The 15,963-nt window shown below is 40.9% G+C and overlaps 1 protein-coding gene across 3 annotated transcripts in view; it reads right to left on the bottom strand.

Moving 5' to 3' along the window:
* The window catches only part of DCAF5 (DDB1 and CUL4 associated factor 5), a 110,109-nt gene that overhangs the window by 67,756 nt on the left and 26,390 nt on the right, over positions 1-15,963 (bottom strand). For 2 of the 3 annotated variants that reach the window (XM_075532317.1, XM_075532315.1), the window contains exons 2-5: positions 14,694-14,837; positions 12,994-13,030; positions 11,977-12,116; positions 9,984-10,113 (exon numbers count right to left, since the gene is read on the bottom strand). In XM_075532317.1, the coding sequence (XP_075388432.1) occupies positions 9,984-10,113; positions 11,977-12,116; positions 12,994-13,030; positions 14,694-14,805 (419 nt within the window). In that variant the 5' untranslated portion in view covers positions 14,806-14,837. The remainder of the gene's footprint in view (positions 1-9,983; positions 10,114-11,976; positions 12,117-12,993; positions 13,031-14,693; positions 14,838-15,963) is intronic. The other variant, XM_075532316.1, reaches the window with a different exon arrangement.

Raw genomic sequence — 15,963 nt, 5'->3', positions numbered from 1 at the left:
TTTGTGACAAGTAATTGACAAGCACTGGGAAGGAAATCAAAGACAGATCAAACTGGAGGGACCCCGTGGCACAATGGTTAAGCAATGGGCTGCCAACCAATACAGACAGTTTGAGCCTACAATCTGAGGGAGAAAAGATTACATCCTCAGAAAGCCTACGAGTAGTCCTACTCCGTTATCCAGATCATTATGAGCCAAACCCAATCGACAACAATTAACTAGAGATAATAAATAAGACATAGTCATCCTAATGATAGGTAATGATGCAAAGACTGAGACACGTGAAGTGAGAGCACACGAACTGTAAGACTTTATAGAGATTACAAAGAGAATTCTTAGTTATCTAGTGAAACCTTAAAAATACCTTAAGCGATGATAAAGCAAAACAGAAATGCACTTGCTGACAGTGTAGAAGGTTAGAAGTCTGAAATCAGGTCGCCAGCTTTACGGGAAGCCTTCCTCTCTTGGCTCTGGAAGCTTGTTTCTATCTGGACAATCTTCCTGTGGCATCGTTCCTGCCCTTCTTGGTTTCTTTTGTCTGCTTGTTGAAAATCCTTTCATCTCAAAAGATGTTAACTTAAAACACACACTATGCTAATCCTGCCTCAGTAATAAAACAACCAATTCCCAAACAGGATCAAAACCACAGACATAGACATTAGGATCTGTAACATGTTATTCTGGGGGGACACAAGTTCATCCCTTACAGTATCTATTCCCCCAGCAGTAAGGCAAAGTGTCATTCTTTCAACAAGTATTTCATCGTATATAAGCTTTGTGCCCAGCTATACTAGGTAGAAGGGACACACTGAGTAAGGGACCAAAGTGAGTGCAGAGTGGGAAACAGAGAGGTCTAGTAGGGAAGGGTTCTCTGATGGACCACCATTTGCTCTTGGACCTTCAGGGATAAAAAAATGGAATAAATGCATAAAAATACAAATTACTTCTCTTTTATGTGTATGGATCTGTGAGAGGGAGATGTGTACAGGGAGAAAAGAGGCTGGACGAGAGGGAGCAGACTGCTTATATGGAAGAGTGTAGGTTTTATCTGGCAATGAAGGCCATACATCGACCGAAGAAGTATCATCTTGGAGCATCCCACATTACAGGTTCTGGGAGTATGGCCACGAACACAGATAATGATAAACCACACCAGTAGGGGAATGACAAAAGTGCTGTTTAAGGGTACATGCTACATACCAGTAGAAGTAAGGTACATATTTTCAAGTTACTTCTTTTTCTATATGCAGAACAAAAAAATTTGAGAAACCAGTCTGAATGAGGAAGAATCCAATATTCAGATTAGAGGAAATCTCAAGGCGCATTCTTGCTTGCCAAAAAAAAAGAAAGAAAAGGAAGACCGCTTGAAGGACTGTCTAATGAAGGTAAAACAGGATTACACTTGAATATGAAGAAAATGACAATCTTCACAATTTGATGGATAAACACATATCATGATAAATGAAGAAAGCGAAGTCATCAATGATGTCATTCTACTTGAATCAACAATCAATATCCATGGCAGCAGCAATTAAAAAAAAAATCCACTGCCTTAGAGTAGATTCTGAGTCAAAGTAACCCTACAGGGCAGAGTAGAACTGCTCCAAAGAAATCAAATGTCAACTGAGCAATAGATTACATTGGGCAAATCTGCTTGGAGAGGTTTCTTTAAAGTTTTAAAGAGCACAGATGTCACGATGACTGAGGAACATCTGACCTAGACCAAGCCTTTTCATTTACCCCACAAGCAGGCACAAAGCGAGAATGAAAAAGGAAGACAAAAGAACTGATGCATTTGAATTGTGGTGTTGGTGAAGAACGACAAACAGACAGATCAGTCTGAGAAAAAATACAACCAGAATGGCCCTTAGAAGCGGGATGACAAAACTTTATTTTGGCCATAGGCTCAAGAAAGACCAATTGCTAGAAAAAGACATCCTGTTTGGTAAATTCGAAGATGAAGGAAAATGAGAGAACTTCTCAACAGAGTGAAATAATGACACCACAGCTGCAACAAGACTCAACTATGGCAACGGACATGATAGGTGCAAGACAAGCAACACTGTTCTATTATGGGGACGGCTGCTGTAGGCTGGAGTCAACTGATGGCGACTAGTAACCGCCAGGTAATGTGCCAGAAGCATGAGGTAAGTTAGAGAACCAGTAACATCAGTACTGCACGGAAAGTGATAAAGACCTGAAATGGACCAAGAACATTAAGTAAATAATTTTGAAAAAGAAGTCAGATCTAACCACAGAGCAAGCCTAATTACTTACAGCAGAGGGAGGGACAGACAGAAGAGTCATGTGGAACTCTTCGATTTCAATCTGCATGGCTAGAAGACTAATGGTAATATTCATAAAAACAAAGTTAAGAAAATGTAATTCTGGTGAGAAAGCAAGGGTAAAATATTTTCATGAGTGCTGTCTGAGGTGAAGACGGGTGAGTGGGAGAAAAGAAATAGTAGTGACCTGGTTACCCAGAAGGCATATAAATGCTCCCTAGTTTTTTTTGTTCCATAATTATCATCTAAACCTCTACTGTCCTCCATGTTCTTCTCTCTCCCGCTCCTCCAAGCCAACTCCTTCAGGAGCTGCTGACATGGTCCCTATCATGGGAGTTATACTAAAAAGGAAATATCTATTCCAGGACAGTAGTGACCTTAGAATATTTTCCTTTATTCTTTTTAAGGAATAACAATAAAGTACATAAATCCTAAGTATAGTTTTTTTTTTAAAAAGTCTTATTTAAGCATATATCCAGGAAGCTACCACTCAAATTTCAAAACAATAATCTCAGAAGTTTCCTTGTCAATCCAGAGATAAGCAGTCCTGACTTCTGTAACCCACTTCTCCTTGAGCATCATACAAGTGGAATCATAAAGTATACGTGCTTCTCTGTCTGGCTTCTTTCATGTCACAGTACAGCTTCAAGATTCATCCATGTCAATGTACTTATCTGTAGTAGTTGATTTCTTTCTTAACGTCTGCATAATATTCTGTTGTTCATTCCATAAATCATTTATCCATTATTTTTTGGTGGACATTTCAGTTGTTTCCAGATTTGGGCTATTGTAAATAATGTGACTATGAACATCCTTGTATATGTCTCTGATAAAAAGATGTACTCATTTCTCATAAATATCTATACCTAACAGTGATATTGGCTTTGGTAAATTCTAAAAAAAAAAATTAAGTGTTCTCCAGTGGTTGCACCAATTTACACTCACACAGCAATATGTTTAAGTGTTACCATTGTTCCACATCTTTGTCAATACTGTCTTTAATTTACACTATTTTTGAGAGAACAAACAAATCTAGTCTTGGAGAAAGTACAGCCAGAATGCTCCTCAGAAAAGATAGCAAGATTTTGTCTCATGCACTTTGGGTATGCTATCAGGAGAGTCTAGTCCCTTAGAAACGACATCATGCTTGGTAAAGTAGAGGGAGAGTGAAAAAGAAGATGCTGTTTGATGAGATAGACTGCAGAGCAGCTACCACAATGGACTAAAACGTAACAATTGTGAGAATGATACAGGACTAGGTAGGGTTTTGTTCTATTGTACAAAAGGTCATGGCATCTAACAACATTCAGAGTGTATGGTGAAAATCCACTGTGATTTCAACTTGTACTTTCCTGATGAGTAATGATGCTTAATACCTTTCAAGTGCTTGCTAGCTATTTAGAAACCTTCCTTTTAAAGCATCTGATTCAACATTTTTGTCTGTTAAAAGATTGGCTTGTCTTTTTCTTACTGGTGTTTGATCTTAATATAACAGATAAGAACAATTTATAATGAAGTTTTTTTTCTAAATCATGGATTACTGTTAGCATATTTTTTCATTCACTTATTAAGTCTTAGATGAATAGATGTTCTTAATTTTAACATAGTCCAGTTTATTAAATTTTTTCCTTTTCTTCACTGTGCTTATCTGTTTTAAAATTTTGAGAACTCTTTGTCAATCCTGATGGCCTTGTATTCCAAGAGGAAGGAGGCTAAAAACGCAGATAAGCCTCATCTTTAAAATTTCAACCAACACCATGGCATGAGCGCCTTTTCCAGCCTTTGAAGTTAAACTTGGCTCTGGTTTCCGACAAGAGTATGAGTAGCCTCAGATGCAATTTACCTGGCTTGTTCAGAAGACAAGAAGTTACACTTAATTTGGCCTCGGTAGAAGTAGGATTGACACAGGTCCTATGATATAAACACTTAACCTAGAGGTCTCCAAAACCACATGAGGGTCTCAGAGCAATTTTCTTCTGAAAGTAGAATTTGCACTTTTTGTCCATTTTCAAATGTGTCACTATATAGCACATTAAAGTTTCGTCTTGTTTGCTACATGTCTTTATAGACATTCCTGGCTTGTCCCAGTTTTATTACTGAGTAGGGAAGGAAAATAGTAAGACACTATTACCTGCCACAGAACCAGCAGATCCTGACACAAAGTGACAGAAACTGAGATTAGAATAGAGAATGGTAGTGAGTGAACAGGCAGATAAAACATGCAAGGGAAAGGGTTACAACAAGCAGAATGATAATGAGGCAAACTCCTTTCCTACACTTTCTAGTTGTCAGAATTCTAGCTCTGAAACTGTTCAGAGGGCACTCACTACATTAGTCAAAGCAAGACATAATTTGGATGCTGGCAGTGACGTGGGTTGTAAAGACACCAATTGAAATAGTCTAAATGAAAGCTTGTGTAGTCACGTGTACACAAGTTCCCACACCAAATGTTCCACTTCACTACTACCAACATCTCTAAAGCCAGCCTTCCAAACCTTAGTATAAGTAAGGGTGGCACCTGGGGTCAGACATCAAGTAGTGGGACCCTTCACACCCCATAAAGGCCTGAAGAGGAAGCCAGGACTCAGTTCCAGCTAATTGTTGACATGAGAATAAAGGGCCAATAACAGCCGATGCTTTGGCTTTTTTTAAGAAAAGTTAGAAATCAAGGTTTTTCTGTGTACTTTTCCAAACTTCATTTTGTCATGTATGCCAAACAAAATATCTCTATAGACTGAATTTGGCCTGTGGGAAATTACTTTAGAACCTTTGTTCTAGTAAAAATAAGTGGAAAATGCAGGCTAAAGAGTAGAAGAGGTAAGAAACCAGGAAAGCAAGCAATGTAGACAGGGCCTGGGGCCAGGATGCTGTGAAAGGGATGTCAACTATCAGAGCCACAAAGCTGAAAGGATTTAGACTCTAGAAAGGGGCAATAGAGAAATTATGAGAGGTATCCTCAAAATGTTTTACTACAGGAGGTATAGATGAAAGCGGATCCTGGTGGCCTAGTGGGTTACAAACTGAGCTGCTAATCACAATGTCAGCAGTTCAAACCCACCAGGCTCTCATCAGGTGAAAGATGAGGCTTTCTATTCATAAAGATTTACAGCCTCAGAAACCCAAAGGAGTAGTTCTACTCTGTTCTATGGTGTCGTTACAAGTTGTTATTGACTCACTGGCAATGTGCTTGGTTTTGGTTTAATAGATTAGAGATGAGGAGTCCCGATGGCGCCGTGGTGAGGGCACTTGGCCGCCAACCAGATTAGAAAAAATTAGAAGATGCAGGAACCTTATTTTTTTTTAAGGAGGCGGATATACGATGTACACTACTATAGACCAACAAGTTATTTCTCCATTGTCTGCCTTGGCTTCTCATTAATTAATTATAAGCCTAATTCATAGGGCTGTTTTAAGGATTAAATAAGGCAATTCATGTCATTGTCAAGCATCAGCACCATGTCTGGCACATATTAAGTGGTTGAAACATGTTTGTCACTACTGTAATTATGAGGCATTGAGAGGCGGAGATAATATGGTTATTATGTGTTTAAGATCATATGGTTAATAAGTGTACTGCTTGGATTTGCCCCTAAGGAGTATATATAGCGTCAGACCCTACTCTTAAGCCTCCAAGCTCTGTTGTCACTCAACACCTGGCTGGGCTAGGTTCTTAATCTGCATAACAAAAAGTCTACAGTCTCTTCTAGGACTAATTTATACTACCAGCCAACTCTCTAATCACCTTATTTCAGGGCAGCAATGGGACAGAAGTGTCCCCCTTCTGTGAGCTGGAGGTGAACCTAGTCACACACCTATATGCAACTAAGTTATACTATAGAAGTTCAGGCTTGGGGTGGGCCTAACCTTCCAAGCATGAACTAATCTATAGGTTAAGGAAGGAAGGAAAGGGGTTCCGTGTATTAGAGAGATTACCATATTTCTGGTGGGTCAATGACCCTCCAGAGTAGACCCTGAATTCACCCACATTCCTCAATAACTAGGAACTGGAAACCACTTATAAGCCTGGCAAGGAGGCATGACAGACTTTCAACATGACAGCTCCAGAACACAGAGTGATTGTTATCCTTTTGGGGCTGTGGATCTCTAGAAGAACACGGGTACAGCTCAGTCCCCTCCCTTGAGAACAGTCCACATGTGTGCTCCCTCAGATACACAAGCACACAATTTTATCTGCAATTACAAGAGGTTCACTAGTCCTCTACAATCGCTCCCTCTTTAAGGCTCTCTGAAATACATCTATCCTGTTCGAGGCTTGTCCTCCCAAGGGATTCAAAACTGCCCCGAGATCTGGGCTGGGGTTTCTAGGCAGATGTGCTCAGGAGATACATCAACTGTGTCTCAGAATATTTAATCTGAAAAGACAAAGGGCTTCCACCATCTCCCACACCAACTGGTACTGAGGGTATGTGGGGCACCTGCAATTTAATCTCAAGAAACAAGTGGATGTGAATTTAAGAACGCAACCCCGAGAATACGTCATGCCCCGCCCTTTTGCCTCAAGCTCAGAAAAAACTTAGTAGAGCTGAAAGAAGCCAAGCCAAGCTATCTTACTCCCCCACCTCTACCATTGCTCCCAATGGCAAGGACGCATTCCAACAAAGAAACAAGTCAAGGTTACAATTAAGTCATAATAGATGATTTCAGACCCATGTGGGACTGAAAACTATAGGATACCCAAGGACCATATAAGCTCACTTACAATTCAAGAAGAAATCACATGAAAATACTCCCCCTTCCACTATAAAATTAACAAAATGGCGAAGTGTTGGCAAGGGGCTGGATGTGCTCCTATATACAGTCGACAGGTTATAAATGCATGCAGTTCAAGGAGGGTAACTTGATTATTTTTATTAAAAATGTAAACACATGTACGCTGAAATTACCTACAGGTTCTTTTTTTTTTTTTTTTTTTAGCAAAAGTAAGCCAAGGTACATAGGCAACCACGATCAATTCATGATTCTGTAAAATGGCCAAACAAGAGAAACCGTTAACTCCTGGCTGCTGGCACACTGGATAAATGGAGTGCCACACAGCCATGAAAAGAATGAGCTTAAAAAAGAAAGAAAGAAAGAAAGAAAGAAAGAAAGAAAGAAAGAAAGGAAGGAAGGAAGGAAGGAAGGAAGGAAGGAAGGAAGGAAGAAAGAAAGAAAGAAAGAAAGAAAGAAAGAAAGAAAGAAAGAAAGAAAGAAAGAAAGAAAGAAAAGAAAAGAATGAACTTTTGGCAAAATGGGGAGAAACCGGAAAACTTGTACATTGCCAGGAGTGGGGGAGGGGTGTTAAAAAATGGTGCAGCAGCCATTATGGAAATCTGCTCAAGGAATTCCTTCAAAAGTTAAATTTACAATAAATAAATAAATAAAATAAAAGTTAAATTTACAATTACCACGTGATCCAGCAGCGCCACTGCTAGGCTCAGACTCAGAAGAACGGAGCACAGCAGCTCAGACAGACGCATGCAGCCCGAGTGCACTGCTGCATTATTCCCAACAGCCAGCAGAGGGAAGAGGCAACCGAATAAACAGCCCACACAACATGGCACACACAGCCACTAGATGCAGCTGTTCTCAACCTGTGGGTCCAGACCCCTTTAGGGGTCGAACGACCCTTTCACAGGGGTCGCCCAATTCATAACAATAGCAAAATGACAGTGATGAAGTAACAACGAAAATAATGTGATGGTTGGGGGTTACCACCACATGAGGAACTGTGTGAAAGGGTCGCGGCCTGAGGAAGGTGGAGACCCATTGCACTAGAGTAATGTTCAGCTATGAGGAGAAATGAAGTTCAGAGACCCAACACCCAACGCAAAGATGAACCAGAAAAAACAGTATGCTGAGGGAAATGATTCATATAAATTAGACTCAATTACAGGATGACTGTAGCCTTACAACGTATCTACACTAGGCAAATCCATCAAAACAAAAGATGAGCGGTTCCCAGGGATGGGGAAAGGGTTCAGGGAGAGGGGAGGGGATGACAATGAGTCTATCTGTAAGTGCTGATAATGAAAAGTACTCCAAGACAGGTTAATTGAACAAATTAATTTTAAACAGAGGTTAGTGAGAGCGGGCCTTATGACATGGTTCCTTTAGTCTGCAAATATGTAAGGCTACAGATGCATGCTGGTACACAGTACATGAAGTTATCTTCTGGCTGGTGAGCCCAGAAGGAGACCCACATCAATGTACAGAGAAGAAAGAACACAAGTGAGAGGTCATTTACAGATGGCATCTGAGGAATTTTTGCTCTCTTTATTCCTCTCATCAAAAGCCTAATGAATATTGTTATACAAAATACATAATAACCACCCCTTGGAATTTTTTCAAAGAGAAATGTTAAGTGAAGAGCTAAGCAGAAAGTGGGATCTACATGCAGTGCACATGCAGTGCACAGCAGGAAGCCAGTAAAGGAGGCTGGGGAGGAGCATGTACTCCTCTCCGTTGACACCCTGCCGACAGCACAATGACTCATGTTTTCCACTGGGATGATAGCTGAGCACCCTACTCCACTTGCCAGTCACTGATAACAATGGGAAGTATGGGCGATGTCAGGTGGGGAGGGGCCAGCTAATATAGTTAGTCCAAATTCTCATTAACACAGGCGATGTCCTCTGGCAGAGAGCAAGCCTCCTCAAGCACACAGTGCAAAGGCACAACAGGGGTCCTACCACTGCACACATTTCAGTAACACAGAAAAGGAAGCGCCAGCAACAGATGAGGACAGGGCACATCTCTGTTGGCCAGAAGAACCTCAGGGCTACCCCTTTGGGCAACGAAGAGCTGCTATCATAGCACCAACTCTTTCTGCCTGCCCCACGGAGAGAACTGGCTAGGATTAAAATTCATCATGGAAGAAAACCATCTGTACTTCATTCAACCACCCTTCTTCATCTGAGGCCCATGAAATAGAGCATCGCTTGATTTATCTTCCATGATTTTCAGCAGCGTAGCTATATCTCCAACATGCTCTCCAAAGAAGCTAGCAATACACATCTAGCTTAGTAATTCTAGAGACAGGACCAGCTGTATACACAAAGGAAGGGGCTTCACAAAGTTCCTGGGAAAATTCCATGAAAAGTAGCCTCTCCCATATGGGTATGAAGGAGCATACAAAAAAAAAAAAACCTTCTACTTGTCCCCTTGCTAATTTCCCCCAGTGACATATGAGGCTTCCTTAGTGGCTTGAAGCCCTGGTTCACACCTGTCCTCAGCATACTCTTTCAACAATGCAAACAGAAGGGAAGCACCGTAAGTTCTTAACGCCATCGTAGCGGCTCTTATATGACACATTAAAACTTAAAATGGCATACCATGTTGGGAGCTTGCATTCTCCTGAAGCCTGCCCATCTCGGTCGCCCCTCCAACCTGGGTTATGTACAAGCCCGGGGCTCCATGGAGGGGAAGGCAGTCTTGAAGGGAAGTGCTCAGGATTTCTTGCATTTGCCAGAATTGATTCTGATTAGATTCCAGCTCACAATCTAAGAACTTCCTTAGCAAGGATCATGGATTTCTGCCACTGGAGACGAGGCTCTCTGGCTTCAAGACCCAGGTGTTGGTTAGGAAGCCCTCAATTGAGATCAACTGCCAAGCAAGTTTCACAGCCGTTTCAGGCTACTGACACTGCAGGGGAGCCGAGGGGGGAAAGGTCTCAGCAGCTTATGGAGAAAGATGACTTACCTCTGAGGTTTCCGAATATCCCAGAGGCCCACTCCTTCCTTTGAATTGGCCGTGGCCAATAGCCGGGGCTCCACTGGGTTAAACATGACACTGTGAAAGGCTGATGGGTAGTTGGCCAGGCAGAAGGGCTCTGTGGAACAAGGAAGAACGATGGTCAGTTCATTCTGTGACTGGAGCAGTGGCAGCAGGACAAGCAGGAGTGTGATGGCAAGTAGGCACACACCCCTTTAATAATTGCTGCAAGAGACCAAAAGCCCAAAGTAGCAATATATTCCCAGTCACCCTAACCTCAAGTCCTGTACACACTGTCTGTAAAAAGCAACTTCGGAACATTTCACCAAATTTTAGACCCTAATACTCAGAAATGTATCCAACATTATTCAGATGCTGCGACTAAAAATGGGCCCTCTAAATGGGAAGGGAAGCTGTTTTGCAATAAATAACACTGAATTCCACATCGGTTGAAAGGAAACCATTGCCAAGTATTAGTGTGATTACACCTTTAATCCAAATGTACTAGGTTTAGATATTAAATGTTTTAAAGTTACACATAAATTTAATGAAAGGTATCCCAGACCAACAGGGTTTTTGCCCCTTCTGGTCACATTGCTTCCCAAACTGAAACTGAAAAACAGGGCAAGTGGAGAAAACAGGCTCAGTCTAGAACAGTGGTTCTCCACCTTCTTGATGCCGTGACCCTTTCATACAGCTCCTCATGTGGTGGTGACCCCCAACCATAAAATTATTTTCGTTGTTACTTCATAACTCATTTTGCTACTGTTATGAATTGGGTGACCCCTGTGAAAGGGTCGTTTCACGCCCAAAAGTGAACACACACCTGTAGTGGCCACAAGTTGAGAACTGCTGGTCTAGAATTTTATGACTTCCCTCACAGTAGTGGAATACTTTTTTTTAAAGCAACAGATGAATTTCTCTTACATTCCACCAGCTCCTAGTCACTTCCTCTAGAAACCCTGCAGCCCTCGGCATTTATCAGCAAGCTCCAAATGAAGGAGGAATCCCTGCTCCACCTGGGAGAGCATACTCCAGTGGAACCTCTTAGAAATAAGTGTAATAGGCAGAAAGCCCTGCCTGGTGTATCATTTCCATAATGCAATCCTGTCCAGGCCTCCAGGCAGCCAATGCGCTCAGTCACCCCAGCCAGCAGGCAGTTCAGACAAGGGGAATTTCACCTCCCAAGCACACAGTGACTCAACCACAGCTGCTGCTTGCCTGCTTGAGTCTAAGAATCAGCTTCTCCAATAGCTTGAGCCTCAGGCATGAGCACAGCCCAGTATATTCAATATTGAGGTTACAGAATAATAAAAAAGACCCAGACCCCAGTAACAAGAGAGGCAATGAAGACAGGGCTGTAACTCCATGTGCATAGGGATGATCATTACAAAGCTTTGCCAAAGACGGGGAGTGGTTGTGGCCAACTCAGAGGATGGTGCAGGAGGAAGGGGACTTTGAAGACAGGCAATTAGAAAAAAGAAACCTCTCAGCAGAAAATAAGATGTATTTCCTGAAGAACTTTGGAGACATTCTAGAGTAAGTTTTTCATTTTTACAGAGATTCAAAGAGCATATTTAGAATAAGAACTCACACTGATAATTCCCCTTAGGATAGAGTCTATTTGCAATTTTTAAATAAATAGCAGGGTGAGATTCTATGTTTTTTTCAACCAGGTAGATGTATATGTGCGCAGTGCTGGCCTTTCGATGAGATGCCCCACCTTCTGCTCCACTGGGGCCACTAAACACCATGTCCTGGTAGGGCTATGGACACACACAGGTGGCTGAAGAAGGGTTGGCCTCATTACCGTGGACTGTTTCAGAACAGAATAGGATCTCCAAAGACACACACCTCTGCCCCATATGACAGTTTCACATTTCCTTTCCCAGACCACATAAGTCATAAATTGGATCTGCAGTGGACTTGAGATCAAATTCTCCAACCCAATCCAATAGTTTTTTTGCACCATGATCCTAACCTCCATGGGGAGACTCTCTGATGTCCCAAATGAGAACCTGGCCATCATCTGAGGAGCTGGCAAAAATGTTGTCATTCACTGGGCTCACCGATAAGCCGTATACTGCATCTTCATGGGCAAACACATCCAGGGTCTCGCTGCTGAAAGACAGAGAACAAGAGAGACACAAAGGCACACATACACAGTGCAGTCTCACCCCTCTGGTACGCAGGGTAGAGTTCTCCAATTTTATGACCAAAATCAATCTAGCCAAAGTGGAAGGATAGTATAGTATTTGTTGGCTTTTTTTCTAAAAAGTTAATTTTCAAATAGTAAAGAAACTTCTTATAGATTTCATAGTAAGTTTGCTTTATGCGGCAAACCATCATATTGAAGTGATTCAATGGGTAAAGTTTCACGCCTTCATTTACTACATTTGTGGTTCTCTGTGTAAGACTTAGGAACAGTCTTTGATTTCCAAAAAGCAAGAGAAACTTTTAAAGCAACCAGGTCTAATGCCAGCAGGGGTAGGAATCTGACACCAGAAGAGGGACTCCTGGCAGCCTGGCCTGGTAGCTAAGAGCAGGACCCTGACATCAGATTGCCTAGGGTCAGACCCCCATACCGCTTGAGCCTAAGGTTAGTTGACACCTCTGTGCCTCAGTTTCCTCATCTGGATTTAAGATCACAATAGTATCTCCTCATAAATTACTGAGAGGGTTAAATGGATCTCTGTCCATAAAAAAGTGCTTGGCACAAGCTAAGAATTCAATGAATAATTCTTACTTGTTGTTGTTATTATTAAGCAGTATGTTCCCTTCCCTTTCAATAGCTCATTTCATTTTCACCTGAAATTATGAGTTCATACCAACTTCACAAATATTTACCTTTTCAAATCAATTTTTTTTTTTCAGAAAAGGACAATTGGTTTCACATTATTTTCTTCAAGACACAAAAACAACTATGACCTAAAAGAACAAATGCTCTGTTCACATGAAAAAAAACATAGTCACCTTCAAACACCAACAGTGTATTTACCTTTCAACATCATGGAGGATAACCTGCTCATCATTTCCTACAAAGGAAAAAAACAGACACCTGGTCATCCCAGTGAGATATTCCCTAGCCACATAAATTTTGTATTTTACAATTTTCAAGGGGAAAAATATAAACAATATTAATGGAAATTAGCAAAGTTAACTAGAAAATGATTTATTAAAATAAACTAAGAAGGATAGTACTTCCTATAAAGAATTTTAGGAAGCTTGATAGCCATGAGGTATAACATATTAGCAGGTCCAAAATGTACTATCCAGAGGTTGATGTAAAAAACTTTGGCCACTGAGGAAATGGATAAGTGGTAAAGGCAAACCAATCCACCACACCAAGTTAGGGGCATCTTCAGAGCATGAAACCTGTTCAACCCAGTCCAGGAGATGCCAATGACAGGACATGGGAACAGGCTTGAATTTTTTTAAAATCCTGGCTATCCAGAACTGTAATTGGAATGGGAAAAATTGTGGGTGGAAGGGCTGGATGGGGCCTCAAAAGAAGCCTGGTGAGCCCTTTCAGGAGCCTGTGCAACAGGGGACTGCCAGCAGGACTGTGGAGAGGACTGCACAAAGCGGTGTGGTTGGCAGCCATCTTTGAGTAAGGCACCACTTTTTCAGATTCTGCTCAAAATCTGACAGGCAAGAATGTGTTTGTTATGCACCAAGAACACTGCCTTTGTTCTCTAGGAGGGAGACTTCAAGTTTCCACCAGGGCTTTGACCCGTCATTTTCCTGTTCTAGTTCACCCAAATTTTAAAAATTCCGGTCTGTTCCAGTTTTGCTTCCTCAGCCTTGACTAAACTACAAAGAGCCAGTTTACAGCCCCATTTTCTTGTTTTTGTTTTCAGCAAACACTTAGGAACTGTGAGACCAGAGGGGAAAAAAGATGTTTCCAGCTTCTTCGATGCCTCACTTCTTTTTCTGCAAAATAAAACTATAACTACCATTTAGAACAGAGCTGAGCACTTAATAAACCCCCAATATGTATTATTCCTCCAATTCTTTTCTTTAGTTCAATTATTTGAAATTTTTACATTTGCTTTACTGTTGCTAAGAATACATACTGTAAAACATAACACATTCAAGTTGTGCAACCGTTCTTAGCCTCCTTTTCTAAGACGTTCCTCCTCCCTAACATAAACTCACTATCCTCTCTAAGGTCCCCAGCTAATCTTTCCAGTTGTTAATTTGATTCCAAATAAATAAGTTCTTAAAGGGCATAATGCTCAAGGCAGTTATTCTTTACTAGTTCAGCTAAACTATTGTTTGACTTTAAGAAGACTTAGGGAAATCTTTTGATTTAAGGCTTGAAGATGATCTGTTGGCAAGTTTCAGAGGATGTCTTAAAACGTTAACATTTGATAATTATGTGATTCTAAATGATGAGACAGATTTTACCTGCAACTATTTTTCTCTTGCATTTCTCTTTATCCCATCAAAGAGCCCAAAAATACATTCGTGACATGTAGACTTGATTTCAAATGGTTTATAGAGCCCCAAAATAAAAACCTGAACAAGAAAGGAGGGTAAAATACCTAAATGTGTTTAAACTGCTACCATGCAGGGAAGACAAATTATGGGAAACCACCGCTCAATGAAATTCAAATAGGTGTTAGCTTAACTCTCCTTTCCCTAAAATTCTAGTCACTGTAGATTTCACAAGGTGGAAATATCCCTTCCTCTCACCTCCAGAGAATACTTTGGTGTTGCCGCTGTTGAAAGCCAGGCAAAAAATGTTGGAATGATGCTCTCCTTTCAACTGTATGGGTTTTACTCTGGATTGGATGGCTTGTTCCATGTGCCATAGCAGAACCCGGCGATCATCTCCTCCTGGAGAGGGGAGCAAGATTCCAAGGTTAAAGCAGTTGAGATTAAAGCCTGAAACTCCCAACCTTTCCAAAATTGCAACCCCCAAACCCATGGGATTCTGACAAGGTACATAAACCCAGGATTCTGTCTCTTAGCCACCTGTAGGCACATGACTTCTAGGCAATGCAAGCACTTGCTCCCAGGGGTCTGAATCGCAAACAGGCAGATACAGAGATGGCAAAGAGTATGTACGCAGGTTACCACAAGCCTGCGCAGAGCCACCTTGTTCCTCTCCAGAGGTCCTATTGTTTAAATTTTTTTTTCATCTGCTACCTAGAATTTGTTCATTAATGTCCCTTTTTTGCCTGAGAGAGCTAGTTTCTCTGTCTGTAGTAATACTTCTAGCACACTAGCTCTCAAAGTACTCCTCTGGATGTCATCTACTGCACAAAATGATAACTCGGGAGTTGTCTGGCTCTCACAGCATAGTACACAGATAGAACCTGGCTCTCATGAAGTTTCCCTGCTCGTTCTTCTGTATAACTCTCAATAGTGTGCATTAGGTGGAAAATATTACAGTGGATAAGCCAGTGCCTTAAGAATGGGAATATATATGTTCTATAACTATTCTATACTTGCAGATGGATTAAAAATATCCAAAAAGATGAAAACCAGCAGACTGGGAAATGAGGTTAGAAAAGAATGGTAAAGACCAATTTGGGAAAGAGCTACATCTATCTACTTTAAATATTTGAGTTTGATTTTTTTATAACAAATTCATATAATACTCCTTTTCTAATAAAGTTTCAAGTTAAAACAGAAGCAAACAGGCAATAAGCCATATAAAGTACAATACCCCTGCTTCTCCTCTTCTATTCAACTCTAATTACAACATTCACAATGCATAACAAGTCCAGCTATTAAACTGAATCCATGAATGCTACCTTGGGAAAGATGTCCAGAGTTCTTTGCTAAAGAAGATAAAGCATAAAATAGTATGTCTACCAACATCTCATTACGGCAAAAAAAATTTAATGCTACTCTGATTCTTTGCTTTTCTGTACAAGATTTAGGATCAGTTTATCAATATCCATAAAACAATTCAGAAATTTTGAAAATAAAAACATTCTAAGTATGAGGTATTTAA

This window comes from Tenrec ecaudatus, chromosome 14 (assembly GCF_050624435.1).
Source record: "Tenrec ecaudatus isolate mTenEca1 chromosome 14, mTenEca1.hap1, whole genome shotgun sequence".
Classification (NCBI taxonomy): Eukaryota; Metazoa; Chordata; class Mammalia; order Afrosoricida; family Tenrecidae; genus Tenrec; species Tenrec ecaudatus.
Note: the sequence above shows the minus strand (reverse complement) of the source record. Positions and strands in the feature narration are given on the sequence as shown.